At 38.4% G+C, this 20,747-nt stretch overlaps 1 protein-coding gene across 1 annotated transcript in view; it reads right to left on the reverse strand.

Moving 5' to 3' along the window:
• unc-13 overlaps positions 1-20,747 on the reverse strand; it is an 84,244-nt gene that overhangs the window by 15,273 nt on the left and 48,224 nt on the right. Inside the window, exons 3-9 of the mRNA XM_066743039.1 lie at positions 15,401-15,447; positions 12,651-12,741; positions 10,177-10,185; positions 8,267-8,341; positions 5,588-5,807; positions 2,412-2,532; positions 1,450-1,556 (exon numbers count right to left, since the gene is read on the reverse strand). Coding sequence (XP_066599136.1) covers positions 1,450-1,556; positions 2,412-2,532; positions 5,588-5,807; positions 8,267-8,341; positions 10,177-10,185; positions 12,651-12,741; positions 15,401-15,447 — 670 coding nt within the window. The remainder of the gene's footprint in view (positions 1-1,449; positions 1,557-2,411; positions 2,533-5,587; positions 5,808-8,266; positions 8,342-10,176; positions 10,186-12,650; positions 12,742-15,400; positions 15,448-20,747) is intronic.

Genomic DNA, 20,747 nt, shown 5'->3' on the forward strand with positions numbered 1-20,747 from the left:
TGAACTTTCATTTTTAACTTATACGTATGACTATGTTAGCGTAAAGATTCTTCGATATATTATGTAGTATAGAAAGTTGGGGGATCGATAGGGACTTGCTCGGAATAAAAATGCAATGGGAAAGGACTTACTATTAGGGAAGGAAAATAAATTGGGTAATTGGAACGCATTTGGTAGGTGATTTTTTTTTTTTAAGGAAAAGGATAGAGATTTGGGAATAGGCACGACAATGGTAGCTCTCGCAACGCATTCCAAACGATCCACAACAATTGCTACGTGACCTTAATGAGCTTTCGATTGGATTTCACCATCAGTTCACCTGCTGATTGCGATACCCCTTGACTCCGATGGGAAAACTAGCTTGGCCCAATTATGGATAATCTCGAGTGAACTTCAATTTGAAAGTGTATTACATTTTCTGCTATTCGATGCGAGATAACTTTTATCCCTTCACAGATGCAGAAAGAGAGTTTCGTTAATCAATTATCATCACGATAATTCCATCATTCGTTGTTTGGAATTTTGAGGGAAGGGCCTGAAGCTTTATTTAATAATATTTTCCAAGTACCCTCCCTTCAGTTATAATATATATATATATATATATTACTCAATCAAATTGCTCCGAAGAATAATGGGGTTGAAAAAACATTCCAAAGTGTTGGACCACCGATGACCAGTGGGAGCGACCGATCGAGCTACAAACTAATCCAAAAAACGAGCCCTTTGAATTCATCGATCCATCAGCTGGAAACGAGCAGAGTGCAAAAGAGCAATTGGCGTGAAATTGAGGCTGGAAAGCAAAAAAAGTCGCGGTGTGCGAGCCTAGTCGCAAGAAATGTTCCAACCATTCGTGTAAATCAATGTTCGGTAACCCAACAAATCATAGACCAGCACATCGAAACAGTAACAAGACATTTATCATACACAATTTATGCCAAATAAATGTTCCATTATGCAGCAAAGTCCGTGCATCAAATCCTTGAAAACCGAACCCACTGCTACCAGAAATAACCAGAGATAAAAATCAAATGCATCAATTAAATGGCATCTTTACCGTATAGCTAATATTTTAGGAACGAATGGTATCGCGCGAGTTTTTTTTCAGGATTTTGATGGACGGTTTTGGCAGAGCGACACATCAATCTAGTATATAACGAATATATAACCATTGCAGTCAACACAGATCAGCAGAGTAGCAGCCACATTCGTCAGGGTCGGCTAAAAAATCTGGTGCAAAAACACATTGAATGACAGAGAAAAAAACGACTTGTACGAAAGGATGAGAAATGGTAAAGAAAACAGGTATGTATATGGTATAACTTGGAGTGTTCTTCTTTACGAGATTCTGTTTATTATTGGATCCCGAATGCAATGTGTATACAATGATATAGTTATTCCGAATCGAAGGAGAAGGGAGGGGGAAATGGAGAGACCAACGTGGTGACAAACCTGTGATGGCGAGTTTTGCTGACCACTTGCTGGTTCCATCCAGGACAGACTGCTTCACTTGCTTCATGTGATTCGAGTGAGCTTTTGTATCCACTCCGAACACAGACCTAAACTCCGACGAGATTTCGTTCACAATGTTCTTGGCAGAAATCCAAGCCTCATCTCATTCGCTCTACTCTAATTATGCATAATCCAACCATTTTATTATTATACCATTATCATTATTACTTCATTCGTTAAATCCCTATACTGACCCCCCCGCCCCCCCCCCCCCCCCCGATTCGCCAAGTGGGATCGTTAACACCCAACGAATCGAGTTTTAAGACCGATAAACAATTGAAATCTAATTCAATGATTTCTGCTTAAACTCCCTGTAATTATTAACGAAGCAGTAATTTGAATAGAAAATTATCCGAGAAGCTGGATCTACGTAAAGTTTGGGCAAAAAACAGTGAATTTGGATGGCTCATCGAGTATGCTTAAAGCGTTGGGAACGTCCCTTGCAATTAATGCGGTTGGCTACATTGATCAGACCACTAAGAAGAGTGCTGATTGGTTAATGGCACCACCCCAAATTGTGCTTTGCTACAATCATCCCTTTGTTTCGTCGGAATAACTTTTTCTATTTCATAACTCTGGCTGAGATGAGACTTGTGTTCTATTAACCAACAGGAAATCACTGCTTTTCTCATCGTTCCCACCAATCATCCATTCAAATGATCAATTTCTTAATTTTCTATTTATATAATTGTTAATATAATAACTTACCGCAAAGAACGAATGAAAGATTAAAAGTAGATTTTGTGTTACACAAAGTTGGTCTATTTCTTAATAGATTTCTGGGGAGGAACGGAGGAAAGAAAGTGATTTTCGAAGCCTGCCGGTAATATCGTTGCTTGAAATTCAATTATCCTGCAGTATCGATAAAAGAGTTGAATGGAACATTAACCGTGGAAACTCACCGAATCAGCTCGAAGATTTCCGGTTTTTCCAGCTCCCTTTGCTTCATCCTCTCCTTCATTGCTGTAATTATGGTATTTGCCCTATCCTCTGCTCCGTGTTTAGTGCTCTTCTCAGCAGCTCCTGCGAACGTATAAAAATCTCATTTAACATTGCGAGATCCATTATCGATGTAGTCAGTCCTGCGATCAACCATTCTCATACAACAATAATCGATTCTCTCGTAGTGACCGAGAAAAAATTGCACTACTACTTTGATTACCAAAACTTTGTAGAAAATAAAAAGAATGTATATCACTGGTCGAATTTGATAAAGAATTAATTATCTCATCCACGAATGCTTTGACGATGTTCTTATGTTTTTTTCCTATACACATCAGAGTCGTTATTTCTCTTACACACGCAAACTCTTTCATGCATGGCTAATTTCCGTTAATTTCCCTCAAAACTGGGAGAGTCTCGTAAACTGAGAAATGGTAAAATTAATCAAAGTGAAAAATTTAGTAAATAGCCTTTAATTAATAAGATTATAATAGAAAATGAAGAGGGATGTAAACTGCGCGTAGAAAATGCAAAAAGATTCTTTTTTAGAAAAAGAGTATTCAGAAAAATGTTGTTATCTGTCGAGGGAGAGACTCGGTTAGAAATATTTATCACGGAATAAATCTCAATATAAAAATATACTGAAAAATTGAAATATGAAGTTGATGTGGAAAGTTTAACTGGGAGTTTCGCTCCACAACCATGCGGAGCAATCGAATAAATCAGAATCCTTAATTTCATCCTAGCAGGCTCGATCTTCCCAAGAAACCCGCATTCCATCGGGACTCCACTTTCCATCAGTTCGCACAGGCAACTGCGAAACTAATGATTCCATTACAATTCCATTTCAAATAGTTTTTTTCTTCTACTACCAACTTTAATTAAATCACCACGATAAAGTCTCTTAGTACACATTGAACTTTTCAATCATTTGCATTTACACGCCATATTTTTATATACGTTTACCAGAAAAAAGAGAATTTATTATTAATCAATCAGGAATATAATAGTTTTAAAATGAGATACGAGTTTTGTTAGAATTTATATTTAAAGCGGAGGTATTCTCCATTTCAAAAATCGTCAAGCTTCCAGGAAAGCTCGGGTGTAATTTTCGCACTGATTAAATGGCGAATATTCTCACGGAAAAGCGGCTTAAGCAGCTTGAAGTGGAAAATTGAAGCTTTAGGAGAGGCCAAAGAAATCGAGAGCAAAAAGAATTTTATAAACGACCAAACGTGTCCAAAGTCGAAAGAATTAAATTGAGAATGTTGCGTTTCGTGCCAGGTGGCTTTGTTAATTAATTATTAATTAACACCCACAGAGACTCTTGGGAATCTGCCTGTCTCATCAATAATTCGATATAATTATCCTTTAAACTTCGCTGCTTTGTGTTTTGACAGCTTGTGTTTACCAAAGCTAACCAAACTAATTAATCTTACGTGCTTTTGTGCTACAAACGCTAACCCAAATACGCAATAAAATCAAGAAGGGAAGAAAAGGAAAAAAGCTTCGCTCGAAAGAATTAATCTCCAGCGTTTTTCTTTTCTTTTTACAAGAAACCGAAAAACCCCTATTTCTATTATGGCCTCGCGGTTCAGTTCGTTTAACAATTGTGTCGAAATTGAGCAAAGTCGATGCAAAGTTTCAGCTACATTTAGCAAAGTTTCAGATATATATATATATATATATATATATATTTGCTTCGCTAGTTTTTCTATTTATTAACGTTCACGCTGAATTCGCGAATTATCAATGAATTTTACGATAAATAATTGGCAAATTAATCTTTTTGTACAAAGAACAAAAGGAAAAAAGATGTAAAAATACATATTTTTAACCTTTCTATACCGCGCGTAGCCAGAGAAAAATAAATGATAAAAGTATGATCAATAATTTGGCATAAATTGTTGAATTTTACGATAAAGTTAGCTTGACCAGAAGGAAAGGACAAGCGAACGAAGCAACCTAGCCAGGCGTGTTATCGCAAAGGTTTAGGGTTTGTTTAAGACGATATCGACGATGTAGTAGCGTCCATTGTTGCATTGTTATCTTCCGGTACCGAAATTCAACGGTCCGTCTAATGCAACTGAACCTGCAAACCCATCGACAAAAGCCACGAATTTCTATGTGATACGGAGACTCTCTGATCAATTCGCCAAATTTGATATCTATCGACTATCCTCGATACGTCACACACAATAGTATATCAAATATCGTCGAATGTTTCCTTAGCAATCAATTTAAAGTTTGAATTTCACGAGTCTAATCTTTAAATCCTACAAAGACAGTATCCAACTAAAGTATTTTCTTTGGTATATAAAGAGTAAGGTAGGGTGGTAAATTTTGTGGCTTTCGATTTCAAGGCGATTGTATATATATATATATATATATATATTATTTTCAGTAACGTGATATAGATCGAGGATCATCGTACGAGAGGAAATTAGAGAAAAGTTTGTGTATAATTGCTGGTAGTTTGGAGCTGAACCGAGAAGCTCACTGATACACTTGTGCACGGACGTCGCTTCCGGTAATTGCTTCTACGTTAGCGCTTTGAGTATTATGCGTGGCTCGCACACTATCTATATATGTATACTATATCATGCTCCATTTGGGCTCCTGTGCGAACATCAACGTGTGCTCACAACTCGATGCTTTAAATGGACTTTGCAGCAATAACGAGAATTATAGTAATGAAATATATCTCTCGCGCTTGTGTTAACTTTATCCAAAATGAAACAACGAATCTCAGCAAATGTTGATTCGCGAGCAAGTTTTTCAAGAAATCGATGGCAAACAGTTTTGTTTATTCACCAACCGTTCAGGATTAATTAGTACGAAATTCTGCAAGTAGAAAATCATTTGATTCGAGTAAATGTTTATTTAAATATTGCCAGTTATATGTGTGGTAGATGGTACTTTGATAAATATAATATTGATTAAATTTACATGATTCAAACAAATGATTTGATTCTAATTAATTTAAATAAATGTTTGAGAACTAATTTGGAAGAGAGAGAGAGAGAGAGAGAGAGAGAGAGAGCGTCCATTAATTATGCAGAGAGATGTAGTTTGGCTCGTGCATGGTAATAATAGTTGATGAGGAAGTTTTTCGAAAGGGAATAATGGTACTCACGTTGCAAGCAGTCGGCATTGAGGAGATCCTTGCACTTTTCGTGACACTTGACACCACACTCCACGCATCTGACACCTTGTCTGGCTATTCCCCACAGAAGACCCTCGCATTCGTAGCAATAGGTCGGCGATGTGGCTGTCCAGGTGACGAAATTGTGAGGAGTCGTGGACGATATTGGATAAATCATCGCCTGAAGCGTCTTCTTGTACACGTGCATCTTCTACGAATGTTCGGAAATCGACCAATTAATATTTATCTCTCGATTCTATTAAGGTTATATTAAAAAAGACGTCCCAAGGTCCTTTGAAAAAGCTAACTGATTCTTTTTCCATATCCTCGAGGTCCTGCTCTACACTCTAACCGAGATTAACTTTCGAGTTCCCAATTTTTGCACGACGCGTCTCTATTTTCATCATCTTCTACTGTTCATATAATAGGAACAATGAATAAAAAAACTGATAATTCCCAAATTATTTACATGTTTCTCTCAACGAACATGATGTATTAGCTACCTTTACGTAAATGCGTGAACGAAAATTGGCACAGCAGACTATGTATGTTCGCTTGGATATTTTTTTTTTTGGCAGATAAATTCTATTCTATGACATTCTTCGCATGCATTTCCTTGGATTATTTTCTTGCTTTTTCCTTCGAGGCAAAGGCATTACTACACTGTCATCGCTACTCGATCGATAAACTAATGTATATATATATATATAGATGCAAATCAAAATTGTCAAATGAGCCGAAAAGACTGACTTTAATGCAGAACCTCTGGAAATCAGCTGATGCGAGCTAGAAAATCCAGCAAATCGCATTGTACGGTGAAAGGGGAACCGTGCAATAATTTCGAGCGACCTGTAAACCCAGTTGAAAAATAGAGTCTCGACCTTGATAGAAAAAAAAAAGAAGAGCTAGGTTACAGGAGATGGAAAATTTCTATTGGAAAATCACGCGTTTGCGTCGACTGCTGGATTTTCAAAACCAATGCAATCTCATCAGGAGTTTCTGTTGTTCGGTGGTTAGCGTTTTCTTCCTTTGTCCTCTTATTCGTTTGGCGAAGAATTGCAGCATGCATTTGGGTCGATGCTGAGCTGGCAATTTGCGCAAACATTTAGCTTTGATGCGAAAGTGCGCTAAATGAACCATTGCAGCAGCGTGCCAGGCTGTGTATTTACATAGATAAACCGAATCGTATACGCAAAGGACATCCTACGACGATAGAGCCTAGATCGTTATCCTGTAGAGGATGTGCTAGAAGGCCCTTGTGAATCAGTTGGGTCCTTGTGTATCAAGACTATATATATATATATTATCGGCGGTATAGCTAATGGGGTCAAAAGCAAATCAGAACTCTAGCTAAGACTTGACATGGGATACTATTGCAATCTCGATTTGCCTCGTTATCTGGAAATTCCTTCAGATGAAACGTACATTTGTTTTACATAAATAATTATATATCGATATATATATATATATATGTATATTTATATATAATTATTTAGAGTTGCAAGAGAGGTCTGAGAAATTTCAAGTTTTATCCAACGGAATTAACGTATGATGCATAAAACGTGGAGTTTCAGGCTTTTTCTATATTAGGTGGAACTCCTATAGTACTATGTGTCCTAGCTACTTTTTTTTTCTTTTTTCTTGAATGGAGTCTCATGTCATCATCGTCCGCTAGTCTCCTATAATTCGTGACCTATTTTAGTGTTTGCTCTCAGCTAGAATACGATTTTCTAGGTTACTGGAGTGGCGGAGAGTGCGAATGGGATAGTCGATAAAAGTGGCCAACTAAAGAAGAGAATATATATCGCAAAGAAAGAAAAAAAAGGGAAATCGTATAGGGGGTTGAAAATCGAAATAAAGAAGAGGCTGAGACACACTTACGTGAAAGAAAATATCGTGGAAATGAGGATAAAATGCGGCACAGTATGAAAAAAGAGATTCCAGAGGTTAAGTCGAGCTTCACGGGATTTCGTCGTCGAAATAACATCGTACAGGACTTTAAATTGTGTAAAATGAGAAAGTCTCGAAATCCATGTTTTTTCAAGACTCGTTCAATGAGGTGCTTGGATTTTTCATTTAATAAAACTTCATTGAATTAAACCCGATAAGCTCTTCAAACTTTTATGCGCACTGTGCACATTTAAATTTAAAAAATTATAATTTCGTACCATGCCCTTAGGGAAAAAGTAGACAAAATGAGAGTTGCTTCATATTTTCCAGCAATTTCAAGTGGAACATTTTATTTTCAAATAAACTGTCTACTTTCTTCCAGCTTTGCTCTTTCGTAAAAACGTACTTTCAGCCTCCCTCGCAGAATTATTACTTTTTTCAAAGAGAATTTATTCTTCTGCAGCTTTATGTATATCCTCGAGATATCTTTATTTAAATATTATCTAAGGTGTTTTACGTCTTTTTCTGCCGAATAGCTCGACTCCGAGTAAAGAAAATCTCACGCGTATATCCTTCTCGACGTTGGTATACGTATCATCGATAAATCAAAAATTCAAGAGATACGTCAAAATGATTGATAATTTTAATTTCAAGCACACGAGAGAAGTCCTGATTAATTATACGGAAGCCTCGACTCTTCATTGGCCCAGGTAGGAGGAAAATATTGTTACAATTATTTTCAAACTGGTATATATATATAAAATGGAAGACGATTCTTACCAGCTCCTCGTCGTTTAACGTTGGTCTGGGTACTGCATTCGTAAGCCCGGCGTTGGTCCGGTGAGCTGCCATTGTCTGAGAAAAAATCAATCTTAATGTTAATCGGCTCATAGAGAAATTCGTTAAGCTGAGCCAAGTGAGAAGATATTTAAAAAGGTGTATGATATAAATATATATATATATATATATATATATATAAAGAGCAAATAAGATTAGATCTATAAATCTATAAAATAATAGATCTATATTATTGTACAGAATAAAAAAAAAAATGAAGCACGAGATAGTCTGTGAGAAATTATTTAGCAAAGTTTTAGAAAGATTGCTGTTGCACAAAATACTTAAAGTACAAATGTTCTTATTTACAAGATGAGAAATATTGTTGAGAATTAAATTATTGGCAAGTAGAGCAGAAATTACTGAAATTAAATAGTCGTGTGCCAAGTGCAAATTGCAGCACTATTTACAAAAAGAAAAAGTGAAATGATTTAGGTCTCTCGCAAAAAGTGCTTTGAGCTTTTGCAATTGAAAAAGAGACTGATCGATAGCGCTCCTGTACATTTCTCTCTTTTTTATCAACCTTATAGTGCAGCAAGCAAGTCTTCCGAGAAAGAATAGGATATGCGATGAGAAATGATTATTCGTTCGGTATAGTAAAGAAAAAATATATTTCTTCGATGAGTCTCTTATGGGTTGATTGAAAATCGATATAGTAGAGAATCGTGGAGAAATCAAAAGTGACGAAAGAAAATAAAAGAATTACAAGATAGAATGGGTGAATCTCTAGTGAGAAAATCTAATCCAATTAGCCTGTGGTGTCTTAGTAGATGTGGCACGATAGGACTTGCGGTTCCCGCAGATTTCAATTAAGATTACACTAGGGGTCCGTGCAAGGTGCATGCATCTCTGTATAAATGTATCCAGCCAAGTATCATAAGCCTACAAGGATTTCATTAGTTGCTCATAATCCACTTTCTCTCTCTCCCTCTCCTCCCTCTCACCCTTTCTATTATTACACTGTGGTAACTGTATCTTGCACAAACCCCTGTGTATCAAAGAATCGTCGGATTCCTAAAATTCTTTCGCTTTTATCATCACTATATTGTATATAACATTGATGATATTTCGTGAATTCTACAAAAAATAATTTCTTGAAAATTATATTTTTCACGTTAATCCGGCCATAAGAAGTTTGATATTTTTCTTGCCAGATTCATGTTAATTCGAATCTATCTACTACTACTAACTTTTTAATTTTCTACTAGGCTACTTTTACATTCGTGCATAGTGATACGATTAAATGCTTTGTGCGTGCAGGTATACATTAAAAATAAACTTTAGGAAGCTTCAAAGTTTTACACTTAGCTAAAAAATTAGCGAAGAAAATTTGATTCGGCAGTCCCAGTGAAATGCTAATACCGACGAAAGAGTAATATCGCTTATTAAATGGAATATTCAATGATTTTCAACAATTCGCCTTATTGTACATGCACTATTTCCGTCGAATTTAACTGCCAATTACATTTATTCCATGATATCTTTATTCATGTACAAGCAAAACTTAGTCGGGCAAAATAAATATGTACGCGATTAAGTCAGCAGGCAATTTGGCATATTCAACGAAACAATTACGCGAAACCGCTAATTAGAATTTCGCAGAGAATTTCAAATTTAATTTCGTACTTTGTTGGCTCCGTATGCGGATAACTGTCGAGTTTTAACATTTCACAAGGGGTAAAACACAGAAAGGTGTTGGGGGATGAAAAGAAAAGTGAAAAGAAAATACGAGAAAAGCTTTTTGACAAATTAGGGAAACGAATTGAAGAGCAAATGTGTCGATTAATTAAGACATGCAAGCTTCTAATAAGCTTCGAGTAATAAACCTTGCTAAGGAAGCATTTATTTAGTACCTGCAAGACCTGGAAGTAGAGATTTTGAAATATTTGAGAGGTTTTTCAGTGAGTGGTTTTTTTTTTTGGTATTTTTGCAGGTGTTCAGGTGGATACAACAACGGGCGCCACCGAGAACAAATCAAGAAAATAGCATTACATGCCGGTTAGTAGATGTCTTTTTTTACCTCATCTTTTTCTTTTTTCTTTTTATTATCTCTTCCTTTCTCTTTGACAAATAAAGCTATCTCAGAAGTCAAGAAAACAGGACAGACACAAAGGGCCCTTCGAAAAGGAGCAACGTTTCTACTACCTTTTTTTTTTCATGGATTTCACAAAGATATTCTACAACGTGTGAAATTTAATATTTCAGGAAAGAATCCTTTAATTCGATAAAGGAGAAAAATTACACTGCGAACCTCGCTCCTTTTCCCATTGCTTCGCTACTCAGCACTTTCTTTATCCTCATTCTTTTTTTTTTTTTCTTGTAATTTGCTTCGACGCAGGTTTTTGGGATCGGGTTGACGTAGGTACACAACAAATAGATATAGATTATTTTTTAACATTAAACATTCACGGACACGGACACAGACACGAGGTTTTCAGGTAATTGGTGACAAATATTTCGAAAGGAAGTGCAAAATTTAGCTTCTCAGCTATTACGTTTTTTATCCACTTATTGGAAATCTTGCGTGTAAAACATGTAATATACTATATTATCCAAATTTACTGTTACGAATGGGTAATGGCAAGAGTGTTCGAGTCTTCGCTAGTTGCATAGGGATGTCCAAGGTGATTCTCACTCACTACGGAGCTATATCTGTCGGTGCGAAATATTTCCTGCCGGGTTTGTGCTTATCGACTAGTTTTACCTTCCCTATAAAAATATCTCAAAGTGAGAAAACTTATAATGAAATTTAACGATCGTGTCCCTTTCCTTGCCAAGGAGATTTAGGGGCAGAAAAGATGTTGGAAAATTGACGTTTGATTAAAAATTCTGGCACTCTGATTGAATTTCAATGGAAAAAATATCAGCTCGTAGGAGAAAATTAATTGTCATCGAAGGAAAAATGCCAAGTGGAAGTGACAGATTGTCGCGAGCCTTTTATTTGCTACGTGATCGATATAAGGTGTTCCCAAGAATTTCGTCTCTATTGTAACACGCACTTTTTTCGCACGCGAGCTTCGACTTTGCAAGGCCGACCTTAAGCTCCCAGATTTTCGCAATTCCAGAAACGCTAGCTCAGTCGCGCGCGATCCTCGCGCAAAGTATACGCGTTTCGCTCTGACTTTCATACAGATACTCGAGAATAATCAATAACTCTTTCCTCACAGGCATCGCTCGATTAAAATTGACAAATTTTGATTCTCCTTTCGAATCTCCATCAAGATAATTTATAACGCGTATCCTTCCATGTATTCTTACGGGGAAAATACTGATTTTTACGAGACTTTCCCGAGATTTGAAAAGCGAGAACCGAGGATTAGTTTGGTTTAAGTGTCACGTCACAAGGATTAAAGGCTCGAACTGTTCGTGGGTGCGTGATCGAGGCTTTTATTTTACTCCAGCGTTTTTATCCCGACAGTATCTCGTTGTAAAGATCGAAGACTTAACCGAATTTAAAGGAGAAAATAATAAATTTTCGTCTTGCCATTTTCGAGCGCGAGAGAAACGAGAAGTAATTTTTTCAACGCTTATCCCCGGAAAGACTGTGCTGATTGCACACAGGTCAAAATTTACTATGCCATTTCTAGATTATCCTAGAGTTAACCGGATGTTACACTGAAACGAAAAACACACAATTAAATATACGAAGGGGCACGATGAGTCATCGTCGTCATAGTCGTCCATGGATCGGATCGAAGGAACTCGAAGAATTTTGCAAAAATTTCTTTTCTCTTCTGCTCAAAAAATATAAATCATCGTGCAGAAAATGAGCAGAAATTTATCGGATGAGATCACTCGACGTATATATACATAATTGGAGAGGACAGGGTCGAGTTGGAGCACTTCCGGCGAACGTTTCTGTGGGAATTGCATGGGGGATGAGGAGGGGGGGGGGATGTAGCGTCGATGACGTCACAGTGACGACGATGACTCGCGCGCGCGCGCGCGCGAGTGCCCTGGTAATTGTATAATATTGACTATAAGGACACGAGCCAGGCAATAAATATATAATAATATAAAATAGAGATATATGTATGCTACGTGTGTGCACGCGTAGTCACACGTATATACGAAACACGGACACAGCAGCGTGGGTCTGTGCACGTAAAAAGACGCAACGCACACCGACACACGGATATAATATGAATAACACACGAATACCTGTGCGTCGCATGTAATGCGCGCGCAAAACCTTCACGGACGCAGTAAAGATAGAAGTGAGCGAGATAGGTATATATACGTAGATATAGATATAGATATAGAAAGATAAATAGATAGATAGAGAATGGTGAGTTTGCGTTAATTGGCAATCGAGTAAAGCACCTACCAAGTCCGACACCAATGGAACTGACTTTCGGCGAGGTTGCATGTCCGGGTTGCTGTGGATGATGCTGTAAAACGGGTTGTCGCCTGGGTGCCTGAAATAACAAGTCGAGAATCTTTAACGAGAGTGATTGTTTTATCAATGATCGATACATCTCGCTCCATCAAAGTTTTCTCTCCCCTATATATATATATATATATGTATATCTATATGGATCTGTATATATTTTTATTGCACAGGAGATGACTTTGAATTTCTCTGACAAAATTTCCTGACGTTTATCGACGGTCATCTCAAAGTGTCTGGGAGCTGAAAAATATCTCTTATACATGTATATTATTGTTGTTGTAGTAGAGTTTCGACGATACACACACGACTGTAGAAAGATATTGGAGGAATATTCGATATTCGTTCCGTCCAGAGTCTCTTGGCTCGTCATTTGGATGTGTAAATAATACTTTTTGTTATAATTAGTAAAAGAAGGTGGGATATATATCGGAGGAGGACTCTCCGTAACCTATTTGAAATTTTTGGCTTCCACGCTTCCGGTTGAGTTTACCGGGAGATTGATTGCTCGCGGTAATAAAACCTTTCTAGGACTGAGAGAGCTCCGCTGCAGATGGATTGGGAAGCAATCCAAGTTCGGAATTTAATCGCCAACTTCCGTTAACTAACGAGAATCTCTTTCTGCCGCTCGATCAGATAGAAAATTCTGTTGGACGATGCTTTTGATAACGTTATACAGGTTATTTATGAAAAATGCTGAAAAAAACTTTGATCGTCGAGAGTATCGAAAGTGTATATTATCGAGAAAAGACTGCTGCCGAGCTCGAGTTTTTCCAGAGTAGTTAACGAAGAAATGAGAAGATCGTAGGAGGTAGGGGATCGCGGAAAAGGCTGCAACGTTATTCCTCGATATATTTTCAACAGATTCTAATAATTTATCATTCCTTTAGATTTTTTTTCGAGAGAGAGAGAGAGAGAGAGAGAGAGAGAGTGTGTAAATCTGAAGAAAATGGTATCACTGAGGTATCTGGGCTTGCGAAGGGTGATTAATGGGACGAAGAACGAAGGTCATAAATTTAATACTCGCGTTTTGGTTAACAGCAGCAAAAGAAATTTCTGGCAAATGCGAGAGGCATCGTTTGGATGAGACGTAGCTTTGGAAAAAGATGAAGTTTTTTGATGGGCTAAATGTGACAAGCTAAAGGCCTCGTGGGACCATCGATTTTCAAGAAAGTTGCTGCTGCCAGAGCGATTAAGAATCCGTACGCGTCGAGCGGCTCCTATCTCCGCCAAAATTTGTTTCTACTCTATTCTTCGCGCCAACTGCTCGATTCTCTTAGAAAACTTCATTTAATCAGTTTTATTCTCGTTCTCGTTCTCTTTCTCGAGAGGAAAAAGAACTGCGCTAACTTTAAAACAGCGAGTTTTTATTGTTGGAGAGAGAAGAAGGAATTACTCTTGGGCACGTAAACCTTCTCAAATTTATCGATTAGAATGTTATTTGGGCGTTTGAGCCGAGATGATGACGAAGCAGAGATTGAGTTATCTTTTTTCACTTTTCGATTGTAGATAAAGCTCAGCTTGCGAGCACCTGCGGCTCTCGCAGCAAATACCACCAGGAGATTTTTTGTAAATCTAATTTCCAGAAGAAATTACAACTTTCATCAATTTCTATAGTAATTGGTTTTGCGTTGAGCAACAGTTGGGGGGGGGGGGGGATTCGTGCAAACAATCGCTCTCTCTCTCTCTCACTCTCTCTCTCTGGAAACTATGAACGAATGAAATAAAGATTTCATCGATCGAGTGGCGTAATATAGTTTACATTAGAAAAAAGGAATATTATCCTGGAGAAAATTCAAGGAGATAGCTGGCCGAAGAGGCTCTTTAAAAATTCATAAGCCTTAAGGATAAGTGTACAAAGTGATTTTAATAAATAAACGAATAATGTCGAGTCCCCACTCGTGTATATATACCGATACTTTGGAAATAATTGAAGTATTAGATTATTTTATGCCAGAAATTTATGAGAACGATAGAAATAGATAACTCGCGCTTACCTCGTGAAAGTTTCTATAGCAAATATGTAGCGATATCCTCAAAGCACTCCGGCACATTATAATATGTTTTACGCACAACTGTCTCAAGACGAATAGGTTTTGTCAAAGTTGAGAAAAATGCAGTAATATTTTGGCTACTTTCCCAAGTGACTCGTGAAGTCCAGAAGCATGAGAGAGCGTAGACATTTTCTCGCGAGCCGCGCGAAATCTACGATTTTTCCATATATGGCTAGCATTTTTCAATGTTATCGAATAAACTTTATCGTATACAAATATTCTGCAGGGTGACCCGGAGAATTCATCATTCCCAGTTGGCCGGATGTGAAATCCCATCCGGCAATACAATATTCGCTTTGAATTACCATTTTCGGACTTATGGACCAACAACGTGCATGGGAGCCTCTTTAAATAATCAACGATTTATTACATTGTATATTTCCAGAATTCTTCGACGTCACTTCCTTGGAAATGCTGTATAAATGCAACAGCGTGAAAGCTCCTGTACGAATAAACACAACTAGTGGGAGAAAAACACTCTGGGGTTGCGCTTTATTAACAGAGTCGACTCGATTGGACGATGCAGCTGCAGGGGAAGAGAAAACTTGGATGCGATAAATATAAACAACTTTATATAGCGATACATAAAAGAGGTGTGGATAGAGGAGGATATTATGATAATTTTCTATTGACTCACCTGTTCGGCCTGCCGCCGCCTCGCCACCGGGTCCGCTGCCATTCTAACAAACAAAAAAACAAGTTTATTAGAAAAACAAGCTAGTAACAGTTTGAAAGGAAATGGAGAGCGCTCGGGGGAGTAGGGGGCCGATCGTGCGAACGAATGGCTTACAAATCACCGGGAAACAGGGATTTATACAAATACACAGTCTTATTTTTCGTTTGCTAACAATGCGAGTCTCGCATGCACAAAACCGCGTTGAAAAAGTGCCCGAAAACTTGGTAAGAAACAATTTCCATGGCCGTGTGCAATTGTACAATTTGTCTCGAAGGAAAAGTTTGCTCGGAAAACGCGAGAATTGAGAGCGGCTGCGGCGATGGTCGAAGGCGCGAGTGTGTCGCGACAGCCAGGAGCTTCGGGACTCTCGCAATTTCCAAAGTGGAAAAGGAAGGAGAAGGATGCACACACGTATGATCGTGCACGGCCCTTGGCAATCCCTTCGCGGCCTTCGGCCGGTCGACCAGCTTTTTTTTCTCGCATCGACGCACACACACACACACAACCTCCCAATCACATAATTCCTCGTCCTTTCGCCCCTTCAAAAACGAGCTTCGCGGGGATACAACGTATACACTTTCCTTCGCAATTCTCGCGCGAATAAAATCTTCCCTTTGCCAATCATTCTTCCAATGCACTACGGAGAGAAGCATTCTCGCCTTCTGACATTTTTATCCTTCTAACTGCCACTTTGCTCCTCAAGGATGAACCCCGGGATGAACCGGCACTTTACCCCCACCCCTCCTTCTTCCAACAAACAAGCTTTCCCGCAAATTTTTCTCTTCCTTTTGCCAGGCAGTTTCCTCTAAGCATCCTGCAATTTATCTGCGCTAAACGCGCAATTATTCCCTTTTTCCCGACACACTTTCCATTCTTCTGTCAGTCCTTTTCTTTTTCGCGGGTTTCGTAAGACACGAGAGAGCCGGACGACGATAAACCGGTGCGTATTATCAACAGCGGCACACGATTCTCCTCGCAAATCGACCCCCCCCCCCCCCCATCCCTCTGTCTCGTTGTGGAAACCTTGAAAACTTTGGCTTTTGTTAACGTACCGTAATCATCCGTTCCATCTCGATACTCACCGGTAAAAAACTCACGAATTATCCGTCCTCGACGTCCCACGTTTCCCCCACACGCGAAGAATCTCCGAGAATGTTGCTCGTGAGGACTCAAAATTGGTTTAACGAGTTGTTGTCGGCTAGATCAAAGGGCTCCGGGCTTTATCTCTACTTTCCTTAGCTTCTCCCTTCAGCAAAACACCCTCTTCTCGTTTGTCCGCGTGGAAATGAATGTTTCGTGGAGGTTGTGTGTGTGTGTCGGTGGAGAATACAGCTCGTATATTATACAATATAATATATAATATCACGTAAAATAGTCGTAAAGTCTGTGTTCACGATAGAGATATTATATAAACTTATCGATAGAGTAACAAGTATATAATAATAATAATAATAATTTAACCCTCCGTTCAACTGGCCACGAGATTTACCGATACATTGAACGATTCTCTGGTTCGTTCCACGAGAACGCAGGAGTATTATATTGTTTAATCCGGTGGCAATTAATTAAGCTCGGAGGAACGTGCACCGCGTGATTTTCACCAGTTTTCTAACGGAAGGTTAACGTTGAAACTGCGTGTATTTCATGATATTCTTGCTGCTTCGTTTTTACACGCCCACATACACACGCACACACACACACACACACACACACACACACACTCTTTTTGGTTTTTAGCCAAAACGTAGTCGCCTTCGAGGGCGTCTCGTGACAAAAGGATTTCCATCAATTGATTTTTCGTTGTTGGAATCATTGTACGATTTACCGTAAAATTATCGGAGGTTCTACTACTTGATTTGAGCAGCCCGCTTAATTATAGGGCACTACTACTCGACTCTGTAACTTGGTTAATCTCGACTCTGTTTTATCCGATTTGCTCGATTGGAGCACCACTCGATTCAACGAGTCTGCTAGAAATGGTAATTTTTTTATATTAAAGCGAGTAGTACAAATACTCGGATTAATTTGATCGATCGAGTTGAATGGTTGCGAGAGGGTTGAATGAATTTCTTGTATTTTCTCGAGACACTATCGAAGACTTGGAACGAAATAAATGAGGTTTATAAAATATACAAGTGCTTATATTATTAATCTACTGTTAGAGTAGCGTCGCTTCGCGCAGGTATGCGTCTTGTGGAAGCGTTTCTTTAACAACGGAAAAACGATGATACTTGGCTCGTTCTAACGAGATATTTTTATAGCGTTATCTATTAGGCCTTAACAACATATGCTTTTTCTTAGTCGATTACTTGGCTTAAAAGCTAATCATCGCTGACTAATTTTCTAAATTGAGAAGCTTTAAGAAATTTACGCTGTAACCATATATATATATATATGTCGATCGATGGATCTCCTCTTTCAATGATATGGCGTACAGTGAAACGATGATGATGTTTAATGATGATTATGTCGATTTTTATGATTTTAATGATATGAAGGTGTGATACGTTGATGAAAGCGTCCCATCTCGCACGACAACTCGAAAATGAAACTTTAACCTCGTCCGATATCCTCCACATTCGCTGTTCGTCGAATATAACATTTGACATCGATATTATATAAACCTTAACCACAATAATAACAAATCAATTAACGTTTATAGGCGGTACGCGCGCGCGTATTTCTCTAATTACCATCTATATCGTCGTTACAGCGCGCGCGTGCCTGTGTGCGCGCGCGGATGCAACAATAATATATAAAATTGCACGTTTTATAATTAATATAGTAATATTCATTTTTAATTGTACGCGATAGCACGCTGAGCCAATGTTACGATAGAATTTTTTAAATAAATAATTGACCTGTCACTCGTCCCGCTAAAACTATTATATAAAATATAAATTCCCATTTCCGCGTTATTTAAACTTTCGAAAGCAATAAGTCAACTTTAAATTCTATTCTACGCAAGTGGCCCGATTTCGGGATTTAATGGAAGTTAAGATACTTTACCGGGATCCAAACTACTTGATGTAAATCTTATTAGGCCATCGAGAGGCGGCCCATTCTCCCGCAAATTGGACTTTGAATTTTTGAGCGATTTTTTCTCTTCTCAAGCTAATAAATATCTTGTTAACCGTCGTGCGATCCGGACCCAAAGACGCAATAATGATTTTACGATGAAGCTTTCATCTTCCAACTCGTGCTGCCCACTCACCTCGCACCTTGATTCTCAATTATAATCGTGGCTCCTAATTAATCTTTCTAAAGCGTCGCTGGTTCCTAAGATTCTCGGAAAGTAATTTCAATGAATCTAATAGCCTGCAGCCAAGGTGGTTCAATTATTTTCATTAGAGTCGTTCTCTGCGTTAATCAGGCATGGAACACGGGGGAGAAAGGGGGAGGACGTTTGAAAGAGAAATTAACGAGAGGGGTCAACTCTACGAAATTACCAACTGCTATTAATTTAATGGTAACAAAAAATACTTGATACTCTCATGGAATATCAAGCAGGGATATAATTTATCAACGCTATTAACATCACTTTTTTCCTTGCATAAATTTACGTGTTAATTCGCCAATGAGATAAGAATTTTACACTTTATATTCTAAAAGAAAAAAAGAAAGCGTCCAATATTAATGATGGAACATTTCAGAGACTAGAACAAGTTTGGACGTGTTACCTTGAATATAGGCACACTGTAAATTGACACTTCTAATCCTCTATTGACTGGGCATGTAAAGTATAATCTAGACCAACGTGCAAAGCTCCTCCGAGCTTCCAACAGGCGAGGGACGATTGTGTGCGATCCGTTATGTAGTTATACGCGTAGCAACACATTCATTCGAGCTTTATGTCCAGTCACGTACACAGAGCTTGCATACGTAAGCAGCCGGATGTCCCAGCTTTTTTGTCCCAAGTGTCCTTTGCCTTGTTATTCAGTTTTATTTCGATTCACCTTATAGGAGAGAGAGAGAGAGAGAGAGAGAGAGAGTCGTGATCATTTATTCCTTTCATCCACAATATTTCACGATAAACTTTGCCTAGCAATCTAAAACGAGCTTTTAATATATTCACCAGTTTATCCCTCAAGCTTCGAAGCCCCTGTAATATTAACGATCCACCTTATTTGGCGAAAATGATGCAATAGCTTTTAGCCACACGATTTATTTCTTTATGCAAATCATATTTACACATAGATATATACACATCTCTATTATATCTCAGCAAAGTTTATCCATCGTCGATTCGCTATTTTCCATCACTGGTCAGCATGGATAAAGCTTAACAATGATAAGGACGTTGATAACGTTATTAATGGTCATTAAACTTCATTGACACAGATATTAAAACGATGCTCGAAAGTGGTGGTGCATGGCCGAAAATCAAAGGAGCATTTGATAAGCGAAATAAAGCAAGTTTCGAGTGGCATTACTCTGATAATGTTTTGGCAGCGAACCATTATCGCAATAGTAAGATTATTAGTGCCCATTAAAGTTTGGAGCCAGGAATCCAGGTGGAATTTAGAAATAGGTGGATCGCAGGTGAATGAGCGTTGGCCCAGCCTACATTTGTCCAACACTAGCGTGTTGCACTAACAGCTAGTGCCTATATATATATACTATAGTGAGAGATGCGTGCTTGGATAGCCTGACATTCGTGTGCGTCATGTTCGCGGGTGATATGTCGATTCGTGTATGGAACGATATTAACGCAAGGTGTATATACGTGTGTATGTATTTGTGTGTCTAATTATAATAGCAGCTGACTGTGAATCCGCACAGTATACAACCTAATCTCGCATTTGCCTGATCATCCTGCCGCTCGCCGCAGTTGCAAACTATCCCATCACCTAAGTAAACTCTTCTCTCCTCCTGCACACACACACACACACACACACACACACACACATATATATATATATAGAAGCAATGCCATTATTTTTCGACCTCAGCACAATTTCTACGAATAGCCATTAACTAAAAGTGCTCGTTCGAACAAACGAAATAGTCCAGTGCGCGTTTCACTCGACACCATTCGAGCCTTCGATTAATTTAATCCAGCCAATTAAACAGTTGGACAGTTATTTTATTAAGGCGTAATTCGAGGGAAGCTACTTTTTAGGGAAATTCCCCTCGTAAGCTCTTCCTCCATCCGCCCCTATTACACGGCAAAGAAAGGCGTTTCGGCGAGGAAACTATTTTAAATGTAAATAAAGCACCTGATACAATTACACATATATCGTATATGTATACGGAAAGGAGCAGCAATAATTTATCCGCAGGTTTGAGCTGCAAGCCCCAGGG

The sequence above is a fragment of the Prorops nasuta genome, unplaced genomic scaffold (genome assembly GCF_024137725.1).
Source record: "Prorops nasuta isolate Cenicafe-Biocafe unplaced genomic scaffold, Cenicafe_Pnas_1.2 PNAS00032, whole genome shotgun sequence".
In the NCBI taxonomy this organism is placed as follows: Eukaryota; Metazoa; Arthropoda; class Insecta; order Hymenoptera; family Bethylidae; genus Prorops; species Prorops nasuta.